The sequence below is a fragment of the Hipposideros armiger genome, unplaced genomic scaffold (assembly GCF_001890085.2).
Source record: "Hipposideros armiger isolate ML-2016 unplaced genomic scaffold, ASM189008v1 scaffold_45, whole genome shotgun sequence".
Classification (NCBI taxonomy): Eukaryota; Metazoa; Chordata; class Mammalia; order Chiroptera; family Hipposideridae; genus Hipposideros; species Hipposideros armiger.
Window position 1 is genome coordinate 1,904,328 of NW_017731395.1, and position 27,058 is coordinate 1,931,385.

The following is a 27,058-nucleotide window of genomic DNA, read 5'->3' on the forward strand; positions in this document are numbered from 1 at the left end:
GCGCCCCTGCGGGCAAACGTGCGCCGTCACGCAGGACGGCGGAGGGGCGGGGCCTGCCAAACGCACATGGGGCGGCAGCAATGGCTGCTGCGTCGGGATCAGTTTCCCTGCAGCGGTGCATGGTGTTGCCGGCTGGGAGGCACAGCGCCTCTCTGATTTTCCTGCACGGCTCAGGTGGATTCCAGTTTTACGTCCTTGTTTTCTGCAGCCTGGGGCACATACTCCCCTCGGGCGCCCCACGGTTGCCCCAGTGGAGGAGGCCTGGGACCCTAATAGGGCCCGCTGATCTCGGAGAGGGTGGCTCTCTCCTCGGTAGCCCCGCGGCTGTGGACCCACAGGCAGCTTGGTAAACTGTCCCCAGCCGTCCCCCCACCCCCTCTGTCTTCCTTTTTTCTATCTTGCGATCACTTAGCCCACCGTCCTCGCTTCCTGCCTGTGTGGCCCCGCGGTGCGGCCAGCCCTCCTCCTCCATCCATAACATTCCCTCCAGGGCAACCCTTGCTATTCCCCATCCCCCGCCCCCAAGTTTACACAGAGCGAGGTAGTCAGGTAAGTCCTCGACGAGAAACAAATGATTCAGCACGTTTCAGGGGCAGCTATTGGCGATTTGAGTTTTCAACCGCGTTGGATGACTTGCCATTTCTTTCTGCAGTCTCCCACACGAAAATAGGCAATTGAGGTTCGCAGGTAAATAATAACCGTCGAGTCTTCTCTTTTCTAGGAGGCATTGTGCCAGGGCTTTCGTGCCTTTGCCTCTTTCCTGCGTCCCCTTTCTTTCCCCTCCCCTCCCCCCTTCCTGTCATTAAGCACCCCAAGGTATAGCACAAAGCCAAGTCTTGAGTCGCCAGCAGGCACTCTCCTTCCACTCACCTGCCCTTGGTAACCTGGACATAATTCTCAAAAGCGTTTCTTAAAACTCATCTGTAACGACTTATGTCTGCCTTCCCCCACTGGATCTTGAGCTCCTGGGGAGTAAGGACCTTTGTTTTCATCTTTGCATCCCTAGTGCTTGCCCCAGGGTTAAGGTCTTAGGAGATGTTTTTTTAAAGAAATGAGGTGCAGCCAGTGTCCTCAGGGGGCCTACCTAAAGTTAAAAAACAATTCGATTAGTTTTGAGTCCGCAGTGGATGGGAGATCACAAGATGGTGCGCGATTTACTGCCGGGTGAATTGTGAGGTGGGGAAAAACTGGTTAGGCATATTAAGGCCTTTGGAAGAGGAAGAGCTAGTCAGATTTAGCAGAGAACGGGCGGTCTTGGAGCTGAGACATGTATGTAGGTTTAAAGAAGATGATGGGGATTGGAACAGGGGTGGAGGCCTGGCCGTGGGCAGTTGTGGGCAGTATTGTCATTTTGGAAATGAGTCTTTGTAGGTTGAACAGCTTGCCCAGGCTCACTTGGCTGTTCCTGTAAGTGGTGGTGGGTTTGGGACTTGAACCCAGATCTCACTCCAACCTCAGTGCTCCGGAGGGATAAGGTGCAAAAATTCTAAACTAGGATGTATCATTTTGGAAATAGGGAGGAAAGTTGCCAACAATGTTTAAAAGGAAAGACTTGTCTGATGAAATAAATATATTTAGCAGGTGAGCTGTCTAAGATAATAACTGCAAAGCTGTACAACTAGACGACCATTACTAATACTATTCGTGGCTCAAAGGTCTTTCGTTCATTTATAAGCACCCAGAAATTCCCTAATCCCATACTCCTTTTAATAAGTAAGTTAATTATTTTACAATATTTTCAGGAACTACTCCTAGACTTTTTTTTCCCCTGGACCCCTTTGCTTAAAGTAACTTCTTACTCTTTTCAATTTCAAATTATGACATTTTTATAACCTGTAACTGTATATCTCAAACTGAGTTGTACATTGCACACGTGTGTGTGTATATATATATATATATATATATATTTTCCCCTTTGTACTTTGAACAAAGAATTCTGCCAATTATACAAGTATAATGCAATTTCTATATATTTAGATCTCCATTTTAGGAAATAAAATTCTTACTAGGAATGACTTTACATTAGACTTTAATATATGTAGTTGGATTATAGATGTATGGCCTCTAGTTCATCCAAATATGGGCAAACCAATTTTAATAGTTTTACCATACTCTTGGAATAAGGTGCCGGCTTTTTAAAAGGGGTACGTAGAGACTAGAGGGATGGCTGTCTTGTCGCATTCAGCTTTGCTTTTGAAGGCTGAAAAAGAGTGTTTAGAGGCAGATTTTGTATTGTTTTTTTTTAATCTTAAAACCTGACATTCTCTTCTAGAATATGTACGGCAGTCATAGGAGAACAAATGGGAATGGAAGTTATATATAGCCAACTTAATCTGAGCCTTTCCTACTACTAAAATACCAAAGAAGTACCTTTTTTTCAGGACGATAAAAACAAATGATAGTTTAATTAGCTTTGTTCAGCTTCCCAGATAAGATTAATATACTCTGTTATATATTTCCTTAGGACGCGATGGTTCTCATTTCAGTAGTATTCATCATATTTGTAATTACCTAATTAAATGTCTAATCCACACCAAGCGTGTAAGGTTCACACAGGCCCAAACTACGCATGTCTTTCTCCCTATATAGGCAGTGTCGGCAAACGGAGTCAGTGAGCTCCTAAAGTTACCAGCAACATCTGTATTGCTGAATGTAATGGACTTTTTTTTAGTCTTCCTCTCATTTGAACTGTGTCAGCAGCATTCAGCTTTCTTGAAACACTCTCCCAGTTTTTTCTACCCCTATTTGCTCTTTCTGGTTTGTTCTACAGACTCATCCTCCTCTTATCTGGCCATTAATGTTGCGGTTCCTCAAAATGTGGTCCTAGGTCCTCTTCTCTTATAGTCCTACATTTTCCTTCCTGGGCTATAAGCCCACGGATTCTATTTTTACCTATATACCGGTGACACAAAGGTGTGTCTCCATTTTAGGTCTCCTTCGAGCTCCAGACATGTTTATCCAACTGCATAGTAATCACTCATTCATTAATCCATTCATTCAAGAAATATCCATGACATGGCCACTCCGCGTACCAGGCAGTGTTCCGGCTTCTGGGCATACAGTGAACGGGGCAAACAAAAGCCTTTTCTCTGGTAGAGTTTATGATCTAGTGGAGCAAATATATAGCAGAAGATAGTAAGTTCTATCAAAGAAAGCAGGATAAGGAGGATGGGAGATGTGGGGGTTACAGTTTTAAATAAGGTGATCAGAGTAGCCTCACTGTGAAGGTGACAGTTCAGCAGCTGGGTTTAATGAGTGAATCGTGTGCATTGGGTTAGACTGTTACAGACAAGAGAAAAGCCAGGACAGAGGCCCAAGTAGGTCCCTGACATGTTCAAGAAACAGCAGTAAGGCTAGTGTTCCTGGAGTGAGGAGCCGGAGAGCATATCTGAGAGGGTCCTGGCATTCAGGCAGTGTGGGGCAGGGATTGGCACGCTTTTTCTGTAAAGGGTCAGACAGTAACCATTTTCGGTTTTGTGGGTCACAGAAAAATCTCTCGCATAGCTTTCTTTGTCCTTCCCTTTCCCTTTTCTCCATTCGGTCGTTTAGTTTTTTAAATGACTTTTAAAAAGTAAAAGCCATTCTTAGCGTATGACCCTTAAGGACCTGGATTTGGTCCCCCAGCTGGCTGTAGTTTGTTCAACCCCAGCTATAGGACCCTGGGTGCCTCCCAGAGAGATGCCTGACCCTTAGCGTGGATGGGCCGTATGCTGCGTGGCGTCCTGTCTTTGTGTACATACAGTATTATTGGGTTGTCAGGAAAAGTCATGACGTACTTTTTCTATGTTTTTTGTTGCAAAAATGCGTCATGACTTTTCCGACAGCCCAATGTTATTCACCCAGTTGTCCTGGCCAAACGCCTCGCCATCATCCTTCAAAGCTTTCGCCATTGACCCCTCCTAACTAATCTATTGCTAATTCCTGTTAATTTTGTCCTAAATACCTCTAGTACGTATTTCTGTCTACTCCACTGCCATTACTGTTGTCTACTGTCTGTCACTTGAACAGCAGCCTCCTAACTGATCCCCATCTTTTGTCCTTCGGCTCTGCCTCCACACAGCTTTCAGAGCGACCCTTAGAAGCATACCACCTTTCTGCCCCAAAAATACCCCTACAGCTTCTCCGTGCTCTTGGCATTTGTCAGCTCCCCACAATTTCTCTCGCTTCATTGTTTTCTTACAACAGTTTTCTCATAACAGTTTTCTTATTACAGTTTTCTTATAGCATAAGGATACACATTAGAACCAGCCCAAAGAGGAGACACAGAGGGGAAAGCCAGGAAGGGTTCTAAACCTGACTTCTGTCATCCTCAGTGATGCATCACCCCCCGGGTACTGAGGTATGACAGCACTCAAAACAATATTGTCCAGCAGGGACTTTCACCCGAGCTTCCTACCCAGAGTTTTTACTTGGGTTTTGTTACGTAGATATGATTGATTTGGGGTTGAACTCAATCTCCAGCCTCCCCCACTCCCCAGAGGTCAGACTGGTAAATCATTGTTCAAAGCTCCAATCTTCGAATCACATGATTGAAATTTCTGGCTGGCCCGCTCCTATCCTGAGTCATCTCAGCAGAAACTGTCCTGCGGTTTGAGGGCCCTTCCATGAATAACAAAGACATTTCAATCACTGTGGAAATTCTGAAGATTTACAGGTTCCCTCTTTCTTAGGAACTGGGGACAAAGCGGAGCCAAACTGTTGATTGCAGTTATTTTTAAAGGAGTGTCTGTAAGCTCATCTTGCATTCATTCACTGTTCGTCCTTTCCTTTTCTTAGAGGTCATACTGCTCTGTCCCGTAAAGGGTTTTGAGTGTTTGTCTTGTGCTATCTGAGAGGCTCTTTCCTCTGCACTTCACTTTTCACCATCCTGTAGAGTTCAGTTCAAACCATTCAGCACCTACCTACTGGATGCCTGGTTTGTGTCAGTCCTGTTCTAAGGTGCATGACACCGTAGCTCAGTGGGTAAAACACAAAATGAACCTTGGCCATGCCGAGCTTATCTCCTCGTGACGTTATCCCTGAACTCCTTACCTGGGTCAGTTCTGAATACGCTAAGCCTATGCAGCACCCCCTGTCTCATCTGTGCAGTGGTCATATTTGTCTTTCCATTTAGGTAGACGATGATTTGACCGAGGTCTGAGTCTTGCCATAAACTGTATACTCCATGAGAGTAGGAATTCTTCCACCCCCTCCCCTGCCACCACTGCCTCTAGCAGTGCCTGACACATTAATAGATATTCAGTAGATATTTTTTAAATTGATGTCTTAATGAATTGGTTGATTAAAAAAATGAAAGTCGTTACCTTTAAATTTTCTTCTTCAGCTCTATATAAACTGGACCTATATTTCCTTACTGCCCCCCCCCCTTTTTTTTTTAATGGAAGTACTCAGACATGAATTCTTACATGAATTTTGGTTGTTTTTCAACCTTGGAATATATAATCTCTATTTTAGGTCATGTAAAAATGTTATCAAAATTAAATTCTAATTTCTTCAAGTTAAAAATAAAAGTATGCTGAATACCCCTTTTGAAGGATTTTATTATTTTAACCAAGAAAATTGTTTTAGGCTGTTCCAACTCGAAAAGTTTATAAGCACTTTAGGAATTTACTGTTTTTAAGAATCAAGATAAGAAATGACAGTGTTTCAAGTTAGAGAAAAATAGAACTTTTTACTTAGAAAAATTGATTTACTTCATTTGTTCCTATTATACCCTTTAAACAAATGAGGAAACTTAAAACTCAAGCTTAAACAGGTCTTTTAAAGTGATCAGTGGTGAAGTTAGGAGTAAAATAATTAAAATTATTCTGACCTATTGATGCCCAGTCAATTACTTCATATTGATAAATCAGTTTCTGTGTAGTTATTATGTATACTTTTTATTCTTTGTTCCATCCTCTATGTGACGTGAAACATAGACTGCTTTTAAATACACTGTATTGTCAGACTGTTTTGTCTTAATCTCGATTTTGTGATCATCAGGTGATTCTGGAAAAGGATTGCGAAGGTGGATCAAGGGGGTTTTAAATCAAGATTTAGCATTCCAGCACATAAAAATTATTTACCCAACAGCTCCTCCCAGGTACGTAGTTGATGTCACTGCTCAGTATAACTTTGTGGCCTAAAACGTATATAAACAGGGGTACCAGCTGGATGTCCTTTAAGCATAATACTGTATTTAAAATATTTTAAATTGGGCTACTTTATTTCCAGAATTGTGTGTGTGTGTGTGTGGGGGGGAGCAGCGCATTTACACTGTGGGGCCAGGTTTTGCCAGGTAAGTAAGTAATTTGCTCTCTGTAATGAAGTATTCCTTGGCACTCGTAACTTCAACTCTGTCCCAGGCACAGCCTACAGGGCTCTGCTTCCTCTGGCCTACAGGTTGCTCCTCTTTCAAACTCTCTTTTCCCCCCTCATTCATCCCCAAAACAAAATATTAATTCCAGTGAGCATCATCTTTTTAATAATTTTTAGCCCAGAGCTTATCACCTCTGGAATAGAGATCTGTAGCATTCTTTCTCCACTTAAAAGGTTTCAGAAATAAGGTGAAGCTTTTTAAATAAGTAAACAAGAATAGAAATACGCAATTGACTAATACATATTTCGATCATCTGACCTGTAGATGCACAGTGATGTGTTTCACATGGTTTTGAAGTCAAACTGGTTTTTTTTAAGTTATTAAATTAGCATCTGCATAGTCTCTTATTCTGAACGCATGCTTTAAACTGGGGTATGCAAATCCTTTTTTGTGTAAGCGAAATTGTGCTGAGTTATGCTACCCCATCTGACTTCTCATTATCTGTTCTTGATTTATTTTTGTTAAGCACACTGTGTGTTTATGCAAATGCTTTGCTTTACTTTTCTATTAACTTAGCATTAAGGAAAAGTATTTATATATCCAAAATATTATTTCAACATGTAATCAAATAAACTTATTAAAGTGATATTTTATATTCTTTTGTTCATTCCAAATCCTTGAAATCTGGTGTGTATTTTACATGTGCAGCACATGTCAATTTGGATGCTAATTATTAATTTAAATTTCAGTTCCTCAGTTGTACTAGCTACATTTTTAATTGCTCTATAGCTGTATGTGGGTAACTAGGGACAGCATAGTTCTGGCCTTAAAAAGGAGTTCCCATTAGACTATATGGTACGTTGGGGGCCACTGTGCTAGGTCAAATCATCAGTTTTACTTAAATTCCTCATGAGCTGTAGTTCTTGAACCTGTAAGATTTTTTTCTTTCTTTTTTTTTTTTAATGCGATGACTTAAATCATTCCTTCTCAAGTAGGGATGATTGTCTCTCAGGGAGCACTCAGCCATGTTGGGAGACGTTTTTTGGTGTCACCGCTAGGAGGAAAGACAACATAGAAAGCTACTGGCCTCTAGTGGATGGAGGCCAGCGATGCGCTAAACATCCCACCCATCACAGGACAGCCTCCATCCACTACAGAAAGCCATCCAGGCCCAAATCTCAGTGGTGCCTCGGATGAGAAACCCTGCTGTAAATTCCACCTCTATCTCTCATATACTAGATGATTAGTCTCGTTTCTGCTTTAGGGGAAAAAAATATGTTGCAGTGTGGTCAGCTGTTTGTATTTTAGGAAAACATCCGAGGTAATTAAAGTATGAATGGCATTATTGTCTTTGAATCAATACAAAAAAAAAAAAATGTCGAGATTTCACCTAAGAACAGGTCTTTATGTACGAGGCTTCCTTTATTTTTAGATTTGATTTCTAGGTCAGAAACATTAAACACAAAATTCCTTTTTCCTTCAAAAGCCTTTCTCGTCTCAAATTTACTCTTTTGAACATGAAGTTGTAAAATTTTGCTTTCCTGTTTTCTCTGGTTCTAAGATCCCTAAAATGAAGACATAAAGACCTCACAATTCAGTGCAATTTGCAGTTTCCTATTCTGGAACTCAAGAGCTTTTCAAAAATATTCAGAAAAAGTGTGTGTGTGTGTGTGTATACATATATGTTTTTACTATAAATAGGATCTATCTATGTTGTGGAATATTATATTTCAGGCCCTAATCCTTGATCAGGCCCCATAAAATAAAACAGTGAAATAAAATATATGTAATTAAGGATAATAATGCCAGTTAGTTTGCTACTAATATACAAATCAAGTAAGTTTGCAAAATATGCTTATTGCTTTCAAATATAAACACCAGAACCCTTAACTGACCTGGCAAAGTATATTGTGTTAAATATTCAGCAAATTTTACACTCTGTGTGTGGCTCTGCTGTATTTCATGGGTCCTTTTCCATATTGGAAATCAAATGTCATCGACCAAGGACTACCAATGGCTGCGAATCTTTGACTTAGGATTTTCCAAATGTTGACAGGGATCTTATGAACTGTATAACCAGCAAGACTGAGTTCATGTTTTATCATATTAGAAAATGTATTTCAGCATTACTGTGAAATCATTTTTCTTTTGTTTTATGAGACGTGCAGACATCACCAAGTTTTAATCCCAGATGTCGCATACTCTCAGAGCAGTTAGAAACGTTTAATATATAATTTAAAAATACAAGATCTAAAATATTTTAATTTTTAAATATGAATCACATCTCTATTGACAAAAGGTTTTATAGTCTTAGTTCATCTTACATCTCATTGCTGTCAAAGATAATCTGTACAATTTCAGTCTTGATACTGACAATATGATGGTCTTGCATATGGTCTGTCTTGGTGACGATACTATGTGCATTTTTGTATATAGAATTCTATAAATGTCAATACTTGAAGGTGGTTATAGTATTGCTCAAATTTTATATTTGTGTAGTCATTCTTTTTCTAAATTGTTTTATTAGGTCCTGAAGAATGGGTATTAAAATCTCCAACTGTGATTATAGATTAGTCTGTTTCTTCCTTTAGTTCTGTCAGTTTTCTCTGCATGTGTTTTTAAGTGATATTATTAGGTACACGCCTGTGTGGGATTATTGTCTTCCTCATTAATAGCTACTTTTATCTTATAAAGTGTCCATTTTTATTTCTGGTAATACCGTGAAGTATACTTTGTTTAATAATAATATAGTATATATCAACTTTCCTATGTTTACTGTTTATATAGCACCTTTTTTCATCCTTTGGATTTCTTTTGATTAGTGTTGCATCGTAAGTCTTTTTCCATCTTTTTACTTTTAATCTATTTATATCATTATATTTTAGTGGGATTTTCTAAAATACGTGTATTTGGACTTTATAATCTGATAGTCTCTGTCTTTTAAGTAATTTGTTTAGACCATTTGCATTTAATGTAACAATTAATATGTTTGAATTTAAGTCTAGTACTTTTTTTCCTCTTTTTCTGTCCCATCTTCTGTTTGGATTATTTTAATTTTTTTAATACTCCATTTTCATTTATCTATTCTTATTTTTTTCCTGATTGCTTTAGGGATTACAAGATATGTATCAAACTTTTCATCTATTTAGGTTGTTTTGTTGTTGTTGTTGTTTTTACCACTTAACACGAAATATAGAAGGTTACAACCATTCAGGTTCCTTTATACTCCCCTCTTTATGTTATATTTGTCATATATATGTCATCTACATACATTGAAAACTATCAAACAAGGTTATGATTTTTGCTTTCAACAGTCATACATATTTGAAAGAATTTAAGAGGAGAAAGTAGTCTATTATATTTACCCAGTTGTGGTCTGTTACAGCCTATCAGTACATTTTGATTAAATTGTAAGTTGCCACTTTTGGCAATAAGGTATTCCTTTTCCTCAACCCTATTTAATAGATGTTTTTAATCAATTCAGTTAGGGACATATTAAATGAAAGTTAGCAATTAGCTTGCTGTGTTGATTTAAATGGAAAATGTTGCTTCATTTTTTTCATTATGTTAATTTAGACTATTTAACCAAAGTGCTCAATAAAGATTTTTATTTCTATGACATACTTTAATTGTATTTGTAATTAGAGGTTTTGTTGGTTTGAGTTTACTATTAGAATTTCCATTTTAAAAATAATAACAATTTTTAACAAGCCATTAATAATTTATATGATGATACATAGTTTCTCTTGGTGTTTCAAAAAATTCTAAAAGTAGTAAAATTTGCATAGTGTCTCTACTTTTTGATTCCCTACTTTTTTCACACAAAGTGCATGCTCATATTTTTCATTAAACATGTATTCCAAAACGGGGTCAGGCACTTTTGATTTAGGTGCAGTAAACAATGAATTCATCTTGATTCTATCACTTAAGATTTCTGTCTGGAGCGTGTTATTAGGGATCTCTTTCCTGATACCAGTAGATCTGTACTTATAAGTTGACTTCACCAGTAAGGAACCCTGCTAAAAACAGCTATTTTGAAGAAATAGATTTACTTTTTTGTTAAGTATTTTAAATAGCGCATTTAAATACCTATTAGTACATAAAAACTTGTTTTCTTAGAAACGAGCTTTTTTCCAAAAGCAACAAAAGAAAAAATTGACCTTTTCCTAGAAATCATAATATGGGTTTTAGAAGAATTAAAGTCAAAAGGTATTCAGAGCAAAATAAAACAATGTTACATATTCTCTTATTGCTATCTGATACAGTTATCCAAGACAAAAGTGATTATTGATATTCATCATTCAACAAATACTTGTTCTTGACACTGGAGGTAGAAAAGGTAAAGTCCCCACTCTCAGGGAGCTCACACAGAAATGGGGGAAAAAAAGAGAGAAAGAGAGAAATTAAATATATTAACTTCAAATAGTGATAAATTCTGTTAAGACAATTTAAGTAGGATAATGAGATAGGGAGAAAATGGGTGTGCATTGTAAGGTTAAAGGGAGGTATACTCTAAATTGTAGGATCAAAGAAGGTTCCCCTGCAGAAGTGACATTTGAGCTGAGACCTCAGTGATCAGTGGGAGCCCACTACATGTCAGTGTGACAAAGAGCCTTCCAGGTAGAGGGAATATCAAATGCAAGGCTCTTGGATCGATAGTGAGACTGTCCTGGTTGAAGAAAACCAAGAGGGCAATGTGATGTGAACACTGTGGGGACCACAATGAAATGAGGACAGAAAGGAAGACTGGAGCCAGATGATGTTATCTTAAAGTTTATGAGTGACCTTTTGATTTTATGACTTTTAGGGAACACAGATCAAAACAGGACGTGGTATTAACCTTGCCCATTTTACTCCAGCTTAATATTTTGCCAGTGTGTAATGGTTTGATTGATTGATTGATTTAGGAAGCACATAGGTGTTCTCTGCCAAACATATTTATTTGTTGTGGTAATGTCTGAGCTGTTTTATACCAGCTAATAAAGTGATTTATTTGAGGAAGAAGGGAATGAGTATAACATATGTACCAGTTTGTTAGCCGTTTTAAAAAACCCTCTTTTATGCTTTATCTAACCGTTATTCTAACAGCTTGAGAGAGTTGCACATTCTCAGTTATGTGTTCTTAACAGAAGCATTCTAAATTACTCTTTGCCTCATTAAAATTTCCCAATTATTTCCTTTGAACAGAATTTTAATTTTTCTTAGAGAACAGAGAACAAAAAGCTACTATATTAGTAAAACTTACATTGGAATTCCATCTATCGCTAATTAAGTAAGGCACTGACGAAAAGTTAAGTGAATGTCATTTTTTTTCTATTAATGGCTGAGTTCCCAGAGTGATTCATATCTTAGCCTATGATATCATCCTTATTTAAGTGCTTAGACAGACAAATAAACACTTAGAGAAATAGCAGAATAAAATGAAAAGGGAAGTAGAAATAATTCAAGATCGTAACAGTCGAATTCAGCTTTAAAGTGAGTGGTGTGTTCAGCGTTCATTCAGAAGATCACTGTGGTTTCAGTGACAAATTGAATAGCGTTTGGAATTTCATTTCGCCCGACAGTGACATTAATACGAGGCGGAAAGCACCTGCTTTTATTTTCAGAGAACTTGAGGAAAATTAATCCTGAGAAAGGCATTCTGGGAGGCGAGAGCCTTGAATGCTTTGTCTTCTCGCCTCTTCTGATTTTAATTTATCTACCCCTCTTGAGCAAAGCAGCTTCTGAGGTCAGAAGGCCTACAGAAACGAGGGAGAATTTAGGCTCAGGAAGAACTCACGCTCCGTAGGAGTCCTCATAAAGAGCTGGCGCAGGATTTTATCCTCTGTGCACCCATTGCGAGCCTCTGGAACAAGGCAGGCAAAGTCTGAGATGAGGATGAGAGTGTGGCAGATCCTGGGAAGAGCTCAGAGTGCAGAAATCTCCCCTCGTCTCATTTATGTCATGAAAGGTACATTTCCAGACAATAATGCAACATTCATTAAAATCCCACAAGGATTTTTAAGGAGAAGTATTTGAAATTCTTTTCAAATTCACTGACTATTTGATCAGTTTCGTAGCTAGATAAAGAATGGATGTCTGAGAACAGGCAGGACAACCCTGAGAAGGAAACTGGTGATGATGATGGAAGGTAGCGGGGGACGGCAGTGCCCAACTTGAGAACATTCTTGAAAACCACTGTGATACCATCAATATGAACCTAACAGTATAGTTAAATGGATCAGAACAACAACAACAAAGAGAGAGCCTTTCTCTACTGGTGCTCACCTGAACCACAGAATACACAAAAAAATGGTTTGAGTAACTATTTTCTTGATTTTCCCAGAATAGGATAGAATTCGTATGATTCTAGATGCATTGGAGAGAAATCTATTCATCATGTATACGGAGGGTGCCCAAAAAATGTATACACATTTTAAGAAAGGGAAAAACCTGTATTAAAATTACGCTGATGGTAACCACTTTGAGCACCTCTTGTAATTGCAAAAGTCAAACGTGACTTGTATTCATCTTTTGTTATCAGTATATACTGTTACAATTTTAATGCAGCTTTTTTCTTTCTTAAAATGTGTATACACTTTTTTGGTACCTTCTATCATGTAGGTATTAGACATTAGGGCATACTTCCCTCACAGAACCTAGGTTGAGAGAGACTAGATAACTCAGAACTATAAAACTAAATATATGGACAAGATGGAATTTTGCCTTTGTGAGAGAAGGTAAGTTTGGATTTTTTATTTAATGGTAGTACAGACACAATTGACTCCCCACATGAAAGAAGATTAATTTGAACACTTCGGTCACTTCGCATACAAAACAATTCCAGAAAAACTCAAGACTTACATGTAAAAACAGAAAGAACACTCTTAGAATAAAATTTTGGATTCCACAAGTTAAAATACATGGATTGGGAAGAGCTTTTCAAACAAATCAGGAGACACAGAAATTTTTTTTTAAGCCAGGTTATATCAAATGTAGTCTTTTATCTGATTAAAAAAATACCTTAAATACATAATATCAACATATAAAAATAGATTTTAAAAAGTATTTAAAATGCAAATGACAAATATTTAAGTGTCAATAATAAAGTGCTCTTCTAAACTAATAAAAAAATCAACACCACAATAGAAAAAAATAGCAAATGATATGAACAGGTCTTTCATTTGTGTGGACTTCTAGAACGGGCAGCATGCATCTGTAGTGATGACATGGCTCAGTGGTTACCTGGGAAGTGAACGGGAATTCTCGGTATGAAGGAATTTCCTGAGGTAGAAGGAACGTTCTGTGTCGTTGTGGATATGGTGGTTACACTGTCAAGTCTTTGAACTTAAAATGTGTACTTTTATATATGTAAATTCCTCAGTAAAGTTGATTTTAAAATTATAGTTAATACCCTGACATGGTCATATTTTTAAGGATATAGGTACCTATTGCTATTAGGGCTGTGGGCAAAAGGATGTTCTCTTAATTTTCTTGGAGAAGTGTTAATTTTTATAGCCTTTATGGAAGTGACTTTAAAACATCTACTAAGATAAAAACTGTATCTTTCAATCCACCGGTCCTAGTTGTGGACTGTGCTTCACAGGAATAAAAAGTTCCAGTAGGTAAAAATATGTATACAAATAATGTTTACAGCAGCATTTTAGTGGCTGAAAACTGAGTACCAAATAAGTGCCCATTAGTAGGGGAATGGCTGACTAAACTAGAACATCTTTATCATAAGATTATATAGCCATTTAAAAGGGTGGGCTAAAACGAAATCAGATGGAAGGATTTCCATGAGGTATTGTTAAAGGACAAAAGGCACAAAAGCAGAGCAAATAGGCTGTTTGATTTTTGAAAAGCAATAGTGCCCTAAAAAAATATCCAGTAAAGATGGAGGTTTTATTGTGTGTACAAGAAAAACATTCAAGAGTGTATTTTAGATCATAAAAATGGTTTACCTAGTGTGAGGGACGAGATGGGGGTGGGATAAGAGTTTTGAGGAGGAATGGTACAAAAAATAAATAAGATTTAGATGAAAAACATCAAAACAACACACACGCATATATACAATTTCCCATATTTGCAAAATATCATGTATCTTCATAAACTAGGAACAAATTAAGTTTTTATGTACTGTCTTATGGGGATATTCAAAATATACATTCAAATTTTAGAAAGCATGTTGCAAAGTAATGTTTATCACATGGTTCTATTTTAGTAAATAAACAAAAGATTCTCTGTACATGAGTTCTTGTTTCCAGATTTCTTTCAGTTTCCCTAAGAAACTTTCCAAGTATAAACCTCTTGATTTCCTGGCTCCTAAAGCGGGTGCCCATTTTATTTTGGTGTGCTGTGATCAATTTAGAAAAATTAGGGTGTAATTCTGTTCCCTTCAATACCCCCATTGGTCCCAAAGATTGGATGCTTCCCAAGGGCATATCTTCACAGATTGTGGGGTCCTTTTGATGCAGTGGATAATGTTAACGAAATCAATATAAGTATACATGAGTTAATACAATATGCATGGGGATGCTTTTAATATGAAATTTTTAAGACAAAACTTGGAGGAAATGAAAATTATTCAAAACACTAATGTTTTAGAAATTAAAACATCCATTTTAATGTAATTCCATTTATTTATTTATTTATTTATTTGCTTTTAAACAGGCCATATACTCCTCTGAAAGGTAGACTCTCCAACGTATGGTTTGACAGATTTAAAATATCTAATGACTGCCCAGAACACCTTGAATCAATTGATGGGATGTGTCAAGTGCTTACAGATTTGATGGATGACGAAGTAAAAAATGGCATCAAGAAGAATAGGATATTAATAGGTAAGACCTTTAAATGTTGGTAATATAATTTTTTTTCACTGTTGTTTGAGTCTATGCATAACACTTTACTTGGAATATTATTTAGAAGCACTTGTCTACCTTTTGACCTGTTTATAGTTTCAAATAAGCTTTACGTATTAAGGGATTCAAAAATATTAGAATTATAAAACAGCAGCTCATGAAACTAATTCACTTTCTTTTAATAATAATATAATTTGAGAATCTCATGTTTAATTTTCAATTAAGAGAGCTTTCAGTTTTAAAACAATGTAAATTGGCTTAAGTTTTATAAATATGTTTAAACTACTATGGCTATGATGTTAAAATATAACATCAAATTCATGAACAGTAAACACTTTAGAGGTACTATCACAGGAAAAAGGTACTTTTTATAAACTTTTGTTCAACATCTTTAGCAATCTCTGTTTCCAAGGGGATATAATGTGCTTTTATATAAGCTCTTTATTCCACTAAATACCATTTAATGTAATCATCAAATATATAAACTATAAAATCTCTATTTCTATAATACATACAAAGTGAGATTGGCTGTTTAGAATGTGACTGGCACAGACCGTATTTTGGTGAAAGAGTTTCATTTTTAAATATAACTGTTTATAATGAGTTTTATTTAACAATGAAATTATAAAGCAAAGTATCTCATGTTCAAAATAATACTAAGATGCACATTGAAATCCTTTGTAGACAGAATTTGGGTAAACTGATTAGCTTCCTTTGTGTTTTATTCAAGTATTGAGCTCAGAGGCAACCCGTTATGATGGACGCTGGCCTGCCTTGCCTTCAGCCTCCACTTCTGTTAGTGAAAAGTAGTGTGCCCTCCAGCCCAGTGAGATCCCTTTTCTGGACCCCTGTTTCCTCATCCATGTTTAGCTGTTTCTATGCACGACGTTCAACAACTCTGTTTAACTCTAATGGAGATAAATATAGGACGTTATGGGGGTCTGGGAAAAGGGCCCCAGGAAGAGCACCCAACTCAGCCTAGGGGATCATGCAACATAACAACAAGATTGAATTCAAAACGCATGAATGCATGACTGAGTCCGCCATTCAGCCATTTACCAAATACTCTCTACGTTCTTCCTGTGTGACAGGCAATATCATATATGCTCAATGGGGCACACAGCTAAATATTCATAAAACAGGATCTGCCTGATGACTGCTTACAACCTGGAAGAGCCCATGAGGTGCTTTACAGTGATAGCTGTGTCAGTGCCAGTGAGCCAGGGATGAGCATCCTCAAGCTCTGTAACGGACAGCTCTTCAAGAGATGATCGTGTGTACTTATTACTCTTTCCCAGGACCCATCACAACTCCTGGCACAGAGCCAGTGCTTAGGAAATTTATAATGAAGGGCACCACCTGATCAGTGAATTGATGGTTTAAGTAACTTAAGTACCGCAGGAATTTAGATGAAGACAAGATTATATGTGTTTGAGGCCATTAGAGAAGGGTTTAATAGGAAGGTGGCAGGGGCATTTGAGACTCTGAGGTGCGCGGATAAAGTTTTAACTATTGTAGTACAGAGGTCTAGGCATAGAGAGTGATATGAACAGTATATAGAAGTGGAAAGAGTAGAGCTTGTTGTTTCAGTCTTTCTGGACATTAGATGTAGTTTTAGCAGAAAGTTGGTGGTCTGGACGGAAAATGCCTTGTTGACTCACAGCTGGACTAAGAGGCTGGAGCACACAATGGTACAGAGACAAAAATGGGTTCAGTGTCAAGTCTACCAGTGCCTAGCTGGTTCACCACTCAGTTACCGCAAGGAATTTCTGCTGCCTTATCTGTAAAGTGGGAATAATAACACATTATTTTTACTGGCGGATGATGTTGTAAAATACTTGGTTCATTCTAGGCTCTCAATAAATTCTGTCTGGGTTCCCTTTTATCCTTCATTCTATAGGTAATTAGTGAGGGATGATTAAAGAAAGCCTTCGAGTCGTATAGTTAATTAGAACTGTGCTTTAGGAAAATTATTCTGGCAGAAGGGGTAAGTGAAGAGATGTGAAGTTGGATGTGGAAAAACCAGTTACTGAATTTGTCATTATAAGGTAATGAGATCCTGAAGTAATGTGATGAGTGGGAAAAGAAAAGATTAGGAAAAGAAATTGCTTTAACATAAAACTACAAAATCTTCATTCGTAAAAAAGGTAGAAAGTATTCTAATTAGGTCTCTTAATTGACACATGTTAAAGAATTTATCACATTGAGTTGTAATGCTGTCTACTTGTGCCTCCTTCCATCCCCACTCACCACCCTTCCCCACAGCCATCAGTTACTTCATCTTGTTTATCTTTGAAAAGAAACTATGGATTGTTGTAAAGTCAGAGAACTAATGAGAATTTTGAATCTAGGTTTTTCTTCATTTCAAAGCCCGTGGTTCTTCCATTTAACTGAACATTTTTAAGACTCTTAATACATATTGTCAACTTGCTTTCACGAAAAAATTATACCAGTTGATACTTCTGCCACCTATATGAGAACGTTCATATAGGTGGATATCCTCACTGAATACATATTGACATGAAAAATCTTTGTTAAAAATAAGTAAGCAAAAAGTTGGAATTAATCTGCACATAATTTGTTACTTTCCTTCCAATTTTGTTGGTTGTATTTTGACACAAGAAAGCATTTTTTAGTTGTCCATTAATCCTTCCTGATTTTTTTTCAAATAATTTCTCAGCTTAAGAAAGGCTTTCTCTAGAACTTAGATAAATATTCAAATAGATTTTTCTACTGGTTTTCTATAATGTCATTTATTTATTCACTTATTTTACATTTAGTCTTTGCTTCACCTGGAATTTATTTTCTTTTTTTTCTACCATATCATGAGAAGTTTTGAAATACCAAGACAATCCTGTTAAAGGGTACTCTTATTTGTAAAGCAGTCAGTAAAATGGTCAGTATTTTATCAAAGCTCCATGGCATTAATAACAAACATGTCTTTTTGGAAGGTTTCTAAACTATTATTATAAAATCATAACATTTGAAATTTATTACAAAATCACTAAAATGTATATAAGAATTTCTGAGATAATCTAACTCCTAGAAAGCCTTTTCCTAGCGTGAAAAAGACCACAAAAATAAAAAAGTGCAGATTCAAGGCTGTCTGTCCTTGTTACATGTATAATTAGTAAACAGTCAATGAACATAAATCTTCAATAACAGTTCTGTCAAGTTAAAACATGTGCCCCAAAATACACATGATTCGTGGCCTCTTACACTATGGCAAAGCGTTATAGTACTTCCTTTTTTCTGTACTGGATTCTTCACAGAGGTTAGCTCGTACTGTACAGAGAAAAGGGCGTTCTAGTTCTGTTGGGATTTTTTGTTGTAATTTGTCTTTTTGCTCTAACCGAATCTGTTTGAAAGGTGGCATAGGAAGTAGTGTTAGAATATTATGTATTAGAATATTTGTGGTACCTGCATTCTCTGAGTTATGACTAGAATTGCAAATGTACTAATGCACCTGTTGGCAGTGGAACAGTTAAGAGCTTGGGCTCTGGACTCGGACCCCAGGTTTCTAGTCCTGGATTCACTACTTTGTACATAGTCTCCTTAATCTCTGTGCTTGGATGATAATAATAGGACCCATCTTTAGAGTTGTGATAATTGAATTAGTTCATTGAAATACTTAGAAACGTGTCTGGCATGTATTGTTGAAAATGTGTTCTTGTTGTTTTTAAATACTCCTCACTCCAACCACCCCATGGTCACCCCAGATACCAGAAAGGCCCTACTGGACCAATACTGCCTCTCAGACTCATCGGCAGCTCATTGTTTCTTCACTACCAGCTGTTTTCTTTTTCCTCCAGGGTATACATGCTGTGTTTCCCTCTTTTTCATTGCTCACAGATGATTTAAACAGAAGTCACTGCTTAATATTTTTCTACTGGTTTTCATGCTTTTGTACAGTGTCTATTACAGTACATTTTAAGTAAGATTTAAGTGCTATTCTTAACATTTTAATGAAGGAGGGATTCATTAGGAAGTCAGAAGGAAATGCAGTTGAGATCCTACACAATTTTTACTAAACACACATACACTATAGTGAGGTTAGGTTATTTAAAAAAACAATAATTATAAGAGGAAAAGCTAGAAAATTGTAAGATTGAAAAAAATGGAGATAAGTACATACATTGTTATACTTATTGATTTTGTTTAACATGTGGCAACATTTCTGATTTAATATTTCACCATGGAACCCTGGTCTCTAAGATGATGACCGCGGCCAGTGTGCAGGCCAGGAGACTAGCAAGATGACAAATGCAGTAGGTCCAGTAGAATGATGAAAGGCTGACACATACACCATTCCAAGACTGTGGGAACACAAGGATGATGATACTTAAGGACCTTATAGTTGACTGCGGGTGTTGGCTCTGGAAACAAATTCTTCACTTCCTAGTTTTCGTCAATGGAAATATATTACTTTCTTAATGGAAGAAATAAACTTTGGCTACATAGGAAGAACTGGGCCAAAGGTTCACTCACTACCTGTCCCAGGGTCAGGCGAACAGGACATGTTCAGTGAACGTGCGCTTCTTGGACACATGTAAATCCTCACTCTGTACATTGGGAATAGCAGACGTCAGAAGCTTGTTTAATTTTTTATTCATACCACACATGGTTCTACAGAGGGTCTGATAAAAGGAGAAACACTGGCAATAAGAGTGACTTTTTTATTACTGTCTGACTGTTGGCAATATAATTGTTAATAAAACCTGGGTTCAAATCCTGTATTCTGAGAACATTATTAATAATATTCCATTATCCCGCCTCCTTCTGGATTTACTCATGTTGAGTGTCCATTGTGCAGAATGAAAGTGTATTTCATAGTACAGCCTGCCTCTCTATTTATGTCTGTTTTGAAACCCTTCATTTCCTTCTGGTATTTTCTGTACAACGTGAGAAACCAAAATGGAAAAAGTATATCATTTCTCCTGTGTGTACTCCTGTGCCTAAGAGGTATATACAGAGTAGTAATACTACTAAAATAGTTGACATTTACATCACTCTTGACAGGTTTCAAATCACCAGGATGGATCATAATGTTTTATATTTAGTGTTTAAATTATACAAGTTGCTTTCATATACAGTCTCTCCCTTGAGCTTTGTAATTGGTAAAATAGGAAATTATTATTCTCATTTCAGTTATGATGAAAATAAAATTCAAAGAGGTTACTGGCTATTGTAAACTAGAGTTGGGACTAGAACCCAGACCCATGGACTTGGTCAAGAACTTGGTACAGGATGAGATTCCTTTTTTGGCCACTAGGTGGTGATAATTTGTTGTGAAGAGAAAATGGATATAATTTAGGTTTAACTCTGATCTGGGATGTATAGAACCTGACATCTGATATGACCAGATTATAAGAATTTTGATAATATGAGCACACGATCAGAATTTTGAAGTAGGGATAATCAAGTGCTTCTGGAAGTACACCTGAGTGATTTACATGGATGCTCTAAATACCCATCACGAGGGAAATGGTTAAGGGAGTTATGGTCTGTTAATGCAATCAAGCATTATGTCACCATCAAATACTGTACATACACATAAAAGGCATTTAATAATTTTGTGTTCAATGAATAAAAAAATAATTATGGAGCTTTGAGATTCTGTTGAGAGACTCTTAAATCAGAAAGACTTTCTTTTATTACATGAAATGAAAAGTACTTTTACAGTGTTTAACTGTTAAAATGAATTTTTAAAAAACATATCAAAATTATGTATGGGCAGAGAGATTTTGGATGACTGATTTTATTTCTGTCTGTATGGTAGAAACACTTTGCACAGTGGGTGTATACTAATATATTAATTTTATAAGATTTAAAATAAAAATGGTAGTTGGAACTACCAGCCTAGCACCAGAATTTCCAGGCATTCTTGCCCTGATCTGACACAGGTTTCTTCTGAAGCTCTTTCTTGGAGCTAAAACTTAAGAATGATAGCATTTTTTTACTTTCTTTTAACTGATATCTCTTAATTAGTCAGCTTATGTTTCGTCAACAACAATTATTAGAACTTTAAAGATGTGAGACTGCTGTTCGAACAGCTTTCCATAGAAGATGATATTTTGTTTATCCTATAAATGTTGTAGGAGAGAAAAATATACAGATAAATATACCCAAATCTTTTGAGGCCATCACAATTCGGTCTGTAGGATAATTATAATGTTTCAATACTTAAATGGAAGAATTGTTGAAATTTGGAAGGAGGGTGGATTTTTTATTATATTTTTAAAATCCTATTCAATTGATGTTAAACTTGAATTGTAAGTATTTTTCCCTCTGGACTTTGTTTCCAGATAGATTAGCTTATTTTTCCCAGTATAGTTTTTTTATACATTGTTTCTGTTTTATTTTATTTAAAGAGTTCATAAAAGCTAGATTTATTATTTTTTTAACATGTTTTATTCAGCTTGTTAATCTTAAATGTATGTTGAAATGTTAACCCCCGACGTTTTAATATTTTGCCAGCAACTATAAATATACATTATAATCATTACCTACAATGAGTTTACTATTTGGTATTTACTTATTGAACAGTATATTTTATATTGCATTTTAGATATTTAGATGGAAAGTGAATTCAAATAACGAGTCCTTTGTGTTACATTTTCTTCTGTGAGAAAAAAATACACAAAGTCCCTTTTCACGGGAGTGTCCGATGCTAACGGTGATTTTATTGTCAAAGATGGCTGATGAGAAATTGCAGATTACCTCACAATATTATAAATGGGTAAGGGGCTTACATTAAAACTGTAAATAATAAGATTTCAATGAGTACATTTTTCTTCCTTACAAGTTACGAGAATTGAGCATGAGGTTAAATGTTTGCAGGATTCATTTAGGTTTGTTCATAGTGACATTTCATATGTGAGAAAATGTTTTCTTAACTTGTTAGGCTGGTGCCATCAAGGGGGCTCTGAACTATATAAAGTGATCACATTACCCTGGTCAATAAAAATGAAATGATGGCGGGGAGTTTCATGTGCAAAATGTTCTCAATAGGTATGCTCTTAAAATCACTTTTTAAATGTTTTTGCTTACTCGTCTATTTTTTGTGGTGTGATTTAAAAAAAAACAAAAACCTTTCATATGAAAAGATTACATTTAATGATCTTAGCCTCAACATTATCTTTTTATGAAATATTAATGTTCTTTTTACTTCATTTATATATTTTAAAGCTTTTTTTCAATCTGTGGTGCAGCTTAGATTATCTAGAACTTGATTGTCCAATATAACCTTTAGCCAGATATGACTATTTCAATTTAAATTGAAACTATTTTAATAGTTTTTAAATTTAATATTAGTTACAATGAAATAAAATTAAGCATTTAGTTCCTCAGTCACACTTAGTCACAGTCAGTGTGTCCACTGGGTACATATGGCAAAAATATAATTTAAGCTGTTGAATTTCTCCAGAAAATAGAAACTTTGTTCCTACAGCCTATGGATTTCCCTTAAATAAGGATTATATTTTGACTTTCTGTTCTGACCCGTTATACTTAATTTTGAATTGTCTGCCTTGCAGCTATGGATATTTTTCTGAGGCTGTGATCCTCATATATGCAATTCATGGGCAGTAGAGCTTTTAAAAAGCAGGCGTAGGCGTTGAGATGGTTCGTGGGGCTGGGCTGAGTCTAGCCGTCTATTGGTTTTAAGGAGCCAGATTCAGGAATCATTGGCCTGGGACACGCTAACCATTCACTCCTGAGCTTTACCTTTGTATCAAGTCAGATCACCAAAAAGCTACGTGTCCTGATGATATAAGCTTTCTCCTTGCAGAAATATTCTTACGGAACTGCACCTGACATTGTTCATTTATTTATTCAAGCACAGGGAGGGCATATCCGTGAGCAACACAGACAAAAATGCCTGCTCACAGGAACCTTACAGTCTGGTGAATGTTAAGTCTTTCTGTTCAGGACTTGTATAAAAGAATCAGTAGCGGAAGTGGCTGTGTGTAAAATGTCTGATTTTGAATTTTATGTTTAATAAGGATCAACTCGATAAATTCGACCCAGGCATTCAATGCTACGAAAAGTTTCCAGTACAATTTGGTCTGATTCCGTCTGCTAGAGAGTATTGCATTGCTCCAGGGAAGCAGTTAAATGTCCAGTCGCACCCCCAATTCTGCTACTCCCCATATTATTGTCTCTGTCCCCTTTTCCCTTTTGTTTCTTCTTGATCTGTCACTCTTTACCCAACCCCATCTCTCCTTCCTTCTCATTGTCCCTTCATTTTCGAGATGTAGTTTTATTGTTAACAATGTGTTTGATTATAAGCAACCTTGAATTCATTTTGTAAGTAAATGGTGAAAAGAGGGGAGATTGGAAGAGATGAAGGCAGTAGAAGTAAGCATTTGCTCAGTGAACTTTCAGGAAGGCTAAAATTATATTCTGGGAGGTATGGAGTCTTATTCCTGAACTAAAAGTAGACTTCTGTAGACTTGACAATAACTATAAATTTTGAAAGTCCTTGCTGTTTTAACTTTCATAAGCACTTAATAAGCATTTATGTAATAGGTTTTAAAACTTGATGGAAACCTTCGAGATCTTCTTGTTCAGATACATAATTTTACTGGAAATGAAATAATTGTGTCTACAGTAAGCTCTTCATATTTTAATAGGGCATGTCAAAAATTTATTGATGCACAAATTTATAGATAATGTAGCCCATGGCTTTTAACCTTTTTGGGAATCTGAGGCACATATGCAAATTTTACATACAATTTTAAGATATTTATGCTCCCTCCTTTCCCGCCAAGCTTATTCATGAATGTCTAACTAGATAATGTGTATCTGGGTGTAGTGTAGGGTTATTTTGAAAGAGCCTTTCAGTTCTCATCCATGGTGAAAATTGCTGCTGATGAGACGCTATTATTTCCTTCTGAAATGTTGAAAACCACAGATGTCATATTTACCATGCACTGTAATTGTTTACATATGATGCCCTCTTTTTAGCATCTGAACTTCCCAAGGCTAATCATCTTTACTCCTACAATAATGTGCTGGGTCCAAACCAACATTCTGAGCCTGCCCCAGATAAAGTATAATAGTTCTGTTTTAATGAATATCAGCAGATAGTAAAGAGTATATTAAACTGTTGCAAGCACTCTGGATTACAAAAGTCTTAGCTTTACAGCTGAAATTAGGAATACAACCTTAAGCTTTACGTTCTGTTAGTTGAATAAAGCAGGAGGCTGGAAATTAAGATATCTGAATTCTACACCCAACTATACTTTTATATTTCCACAAGTGTGTGACTATGATTTACTTTCTGGATTTCTCACACAATATACATGAGTTGTCTATTACCTCTCACTCAAGGTGGGAATATCATGCCACCTTCCTAACCTGAAGTTGGTCCACCCTCCCTGCTGTGTGGCATCAGGCACCTGTCTCCATATTCTGTGACGTCTGTGTTTCCCCCCTCAAACACAAGGGCCCGTGTATTTTGGTAAATGTGCTGCCCAAGGGAGCACAGGGTTCCCAGATTTCAATCTGTATATCTGCAGTGACTAGAACTGTGTTTGCACATAAAAGACAATACGGTTAGTCAAATGAGTTAATTGGTTTTCTAAAACTTGTTTAAAAGTTTGTCTATGTATATATGAGTGTGTCCATTATACCATCATAAGTCAGTTTTCAAAATAATATAATTCAAAAATGTTTTAACTAGCTCACCAAATTTTTGATTATCTTTCCTAATTCAGAGATCACGAAGCATGTATTGTATGGCAGGCACTAGAATATAGCTCCTCGTGGAGCTTATAGTTTGGCAAATCAGAGAAAAGATACATGTTATTAACCCTAATTGCAGTGTGAAGGCTCACAAGTAGAAACAAAATATAAGTAAACATTAGAAATTTAAATAACACTTATACTATGATTCGTATCTTGAATTATAAGTATTTCTACTCAATGAACCTGATTTCTTTGTTCAATTCTAGCTCTTTTTATTGCAAATCTCTTTACCAGCGATGATATAGATGGGACAGAGTTATTTACTCTTTTTCTGTGACATCTAAAGTAGACTAAATTACTTTTTAGCACTGTATCTCTTTAAAGGTCTCCGACTATTTTAAAACTATGTATGGAAGACTGGCATAACTGTATCTTGTTTTAAGTTACTGTGACATGTATTCTGCTTTCTCTGATAAGTGTGCTTTTACTTTTAGGAGGATTTTCTATGGGAGGGTGCATGGCTATGCACTTGGCATATAGAAATCATCAAGATGTGGCGGGAGTTTTCGCTCTTTCTAGTTTTCTGAATAAAACATCTGCTGTTTACCAGGTAAGTTCCAGATTAAAACCAACAACAACAACAAAAAAAGAACACAGAAAAATAACTATGAAATATTCACACATTGAAGCCAAAACAAAATTGATCAGTAACAATTGATGCACAGAGCATTTCTGGGAATTCATGGCCAAATGAGTCATGTGGCTGGTTACATTAATTACAGCTGGTTATTAATGTTCCAGAAATGACCTGTACAAAGAATATTGTTAAGATGTCAAAAGGGAGGGCCGGCCGAGTGGCGCGATGGTTAAGAGCTGGCTTGGGATGCCAGAGGGCCCCGGTTCGGATCCCACATTAGGGCCAGTGACACTGCGCTCCACAGCTAAGATGCTGAACAACAGCTCAACCTGGAGCTGGGCTGCCATGAGTCACCGGCGATGGCGTAGGCTGCAGCCCCTGTGGCAGTGGGTTGCCATGGGTACCGTATGTAGCCAGCAGCCAGCGTGAGCGGCCAGCAGCTGCAGTGAGCGGCCGTACAGAAGCCGGCGACTGATCTGCCTCACCTGGGAAGAGTGCAATGATGGTGCCAACTTGGGCCAGTGAAGCAACGTCCTCCACAACTAGACTGAAGAACAAAAGGACAGCAACTTGTCTGTTCCCCTTCCCCCGATTCCCCAGTGCTATTCCCCTCCCCCAATTCCCCAATAAAAATCTTTATAAAAAAAAAATGTCAAAAGGGAAAGGATAAAAGCAATACGTATGTGTTATATCTGCATCTTTTATGTATTAATATATTAAACCTATAGATGATCATAGCTAGGTTTTCTTATTATGTGTCATGAGCAGAATCAAAACAAAATCAACCCCACTGCTGACTGCCGATTCACAGCAGTATCCTTTCCTATGAATACGACACATTACAGTGTTGCAGCTCCATTACCAAAAGCAGAAACAGCAGATGTAGAAATGAGAAGTAGAATGCAGTTTTCCCCTGGAATGTACTTTAGCTCCGTGTTCGTCCCTCTTTCCCCTCTACGTGAAGAAGTTTGTCTTCCCAAGTCACACAGTTTCTCCAGGAAATGCTTTGATCATCTTTGAAACTCCTCTACGGGGTAAATGCAGGTACAGTGCAGCTCAAGTGGTGCCAGCACCCAGCCAGGCAGGCCTGGCACCCTCAGACAGCACCACCACTGCCTCTTTCTGCCCTCTAAATATTGATGCTTTGGTAAAATCGGACCTTTCCTGTTTTCTCTGCTTTCCAAGAATGATGTTCTTAAACGAATTTCTTAAACTTCTCCATTTTTGTATCCACTTCTCTAGGCTCTTCAGAAAAACGATGGTGTGCTCCCTGAATTATTTCAGTGCCACGGTACTGCAGATGAGTTAGTTCTTCATTCTTGGGGTGAAGAGACAAATGCCATGTTAAAATCTCTAGGAGTGAGCACGAAGTTTCATAGCCTCCCAGGCCTTTACCATGAGCTCAGCAAAGGTGAGCTAGAGAAACTGAAGTCATGGATTCTTACAAAGCTTCCGGGAGAAACGGAAAGCCAAAATGAATGAATCAGGATCGATTTGTTAATGATTATACATGTAATGTCTTTGTGAAAAAGTAATTTTACTGCAAATTATAACTTGATCAATGATAATTAAAATATTACAAAATATCAA

At 37.0% G+C, this 27,058-nt stretch overlaps 1 protein-coding gene across 1 annotated transcript; it reads left to right on the forward strand.

Annotated features, from left to right (window-relative positions):
- Positions 1-50: 50 nt before the first annotated feature.
- On the forward strand, positions 51-27,058 carry LYPLAL1 (lysophospholipase like 1). Its single transcript, XM_019639584.1, has 5 exons — positions 51-174; positions 5,983-6,082; positions 14,951-15,120; positions 25,326-25,441; positions 26,711-27,058. The coding sequence occupies exons 1-5, from the start codon at positions 81-83 to the stop codon at positions 26,948-26,950; spliced, it is 720 nt and encodes a 239-aa protein (XP_019495129.1). The 5' UTR covers positions 51-80; the 3' UTR covers positions 26,951-27,058.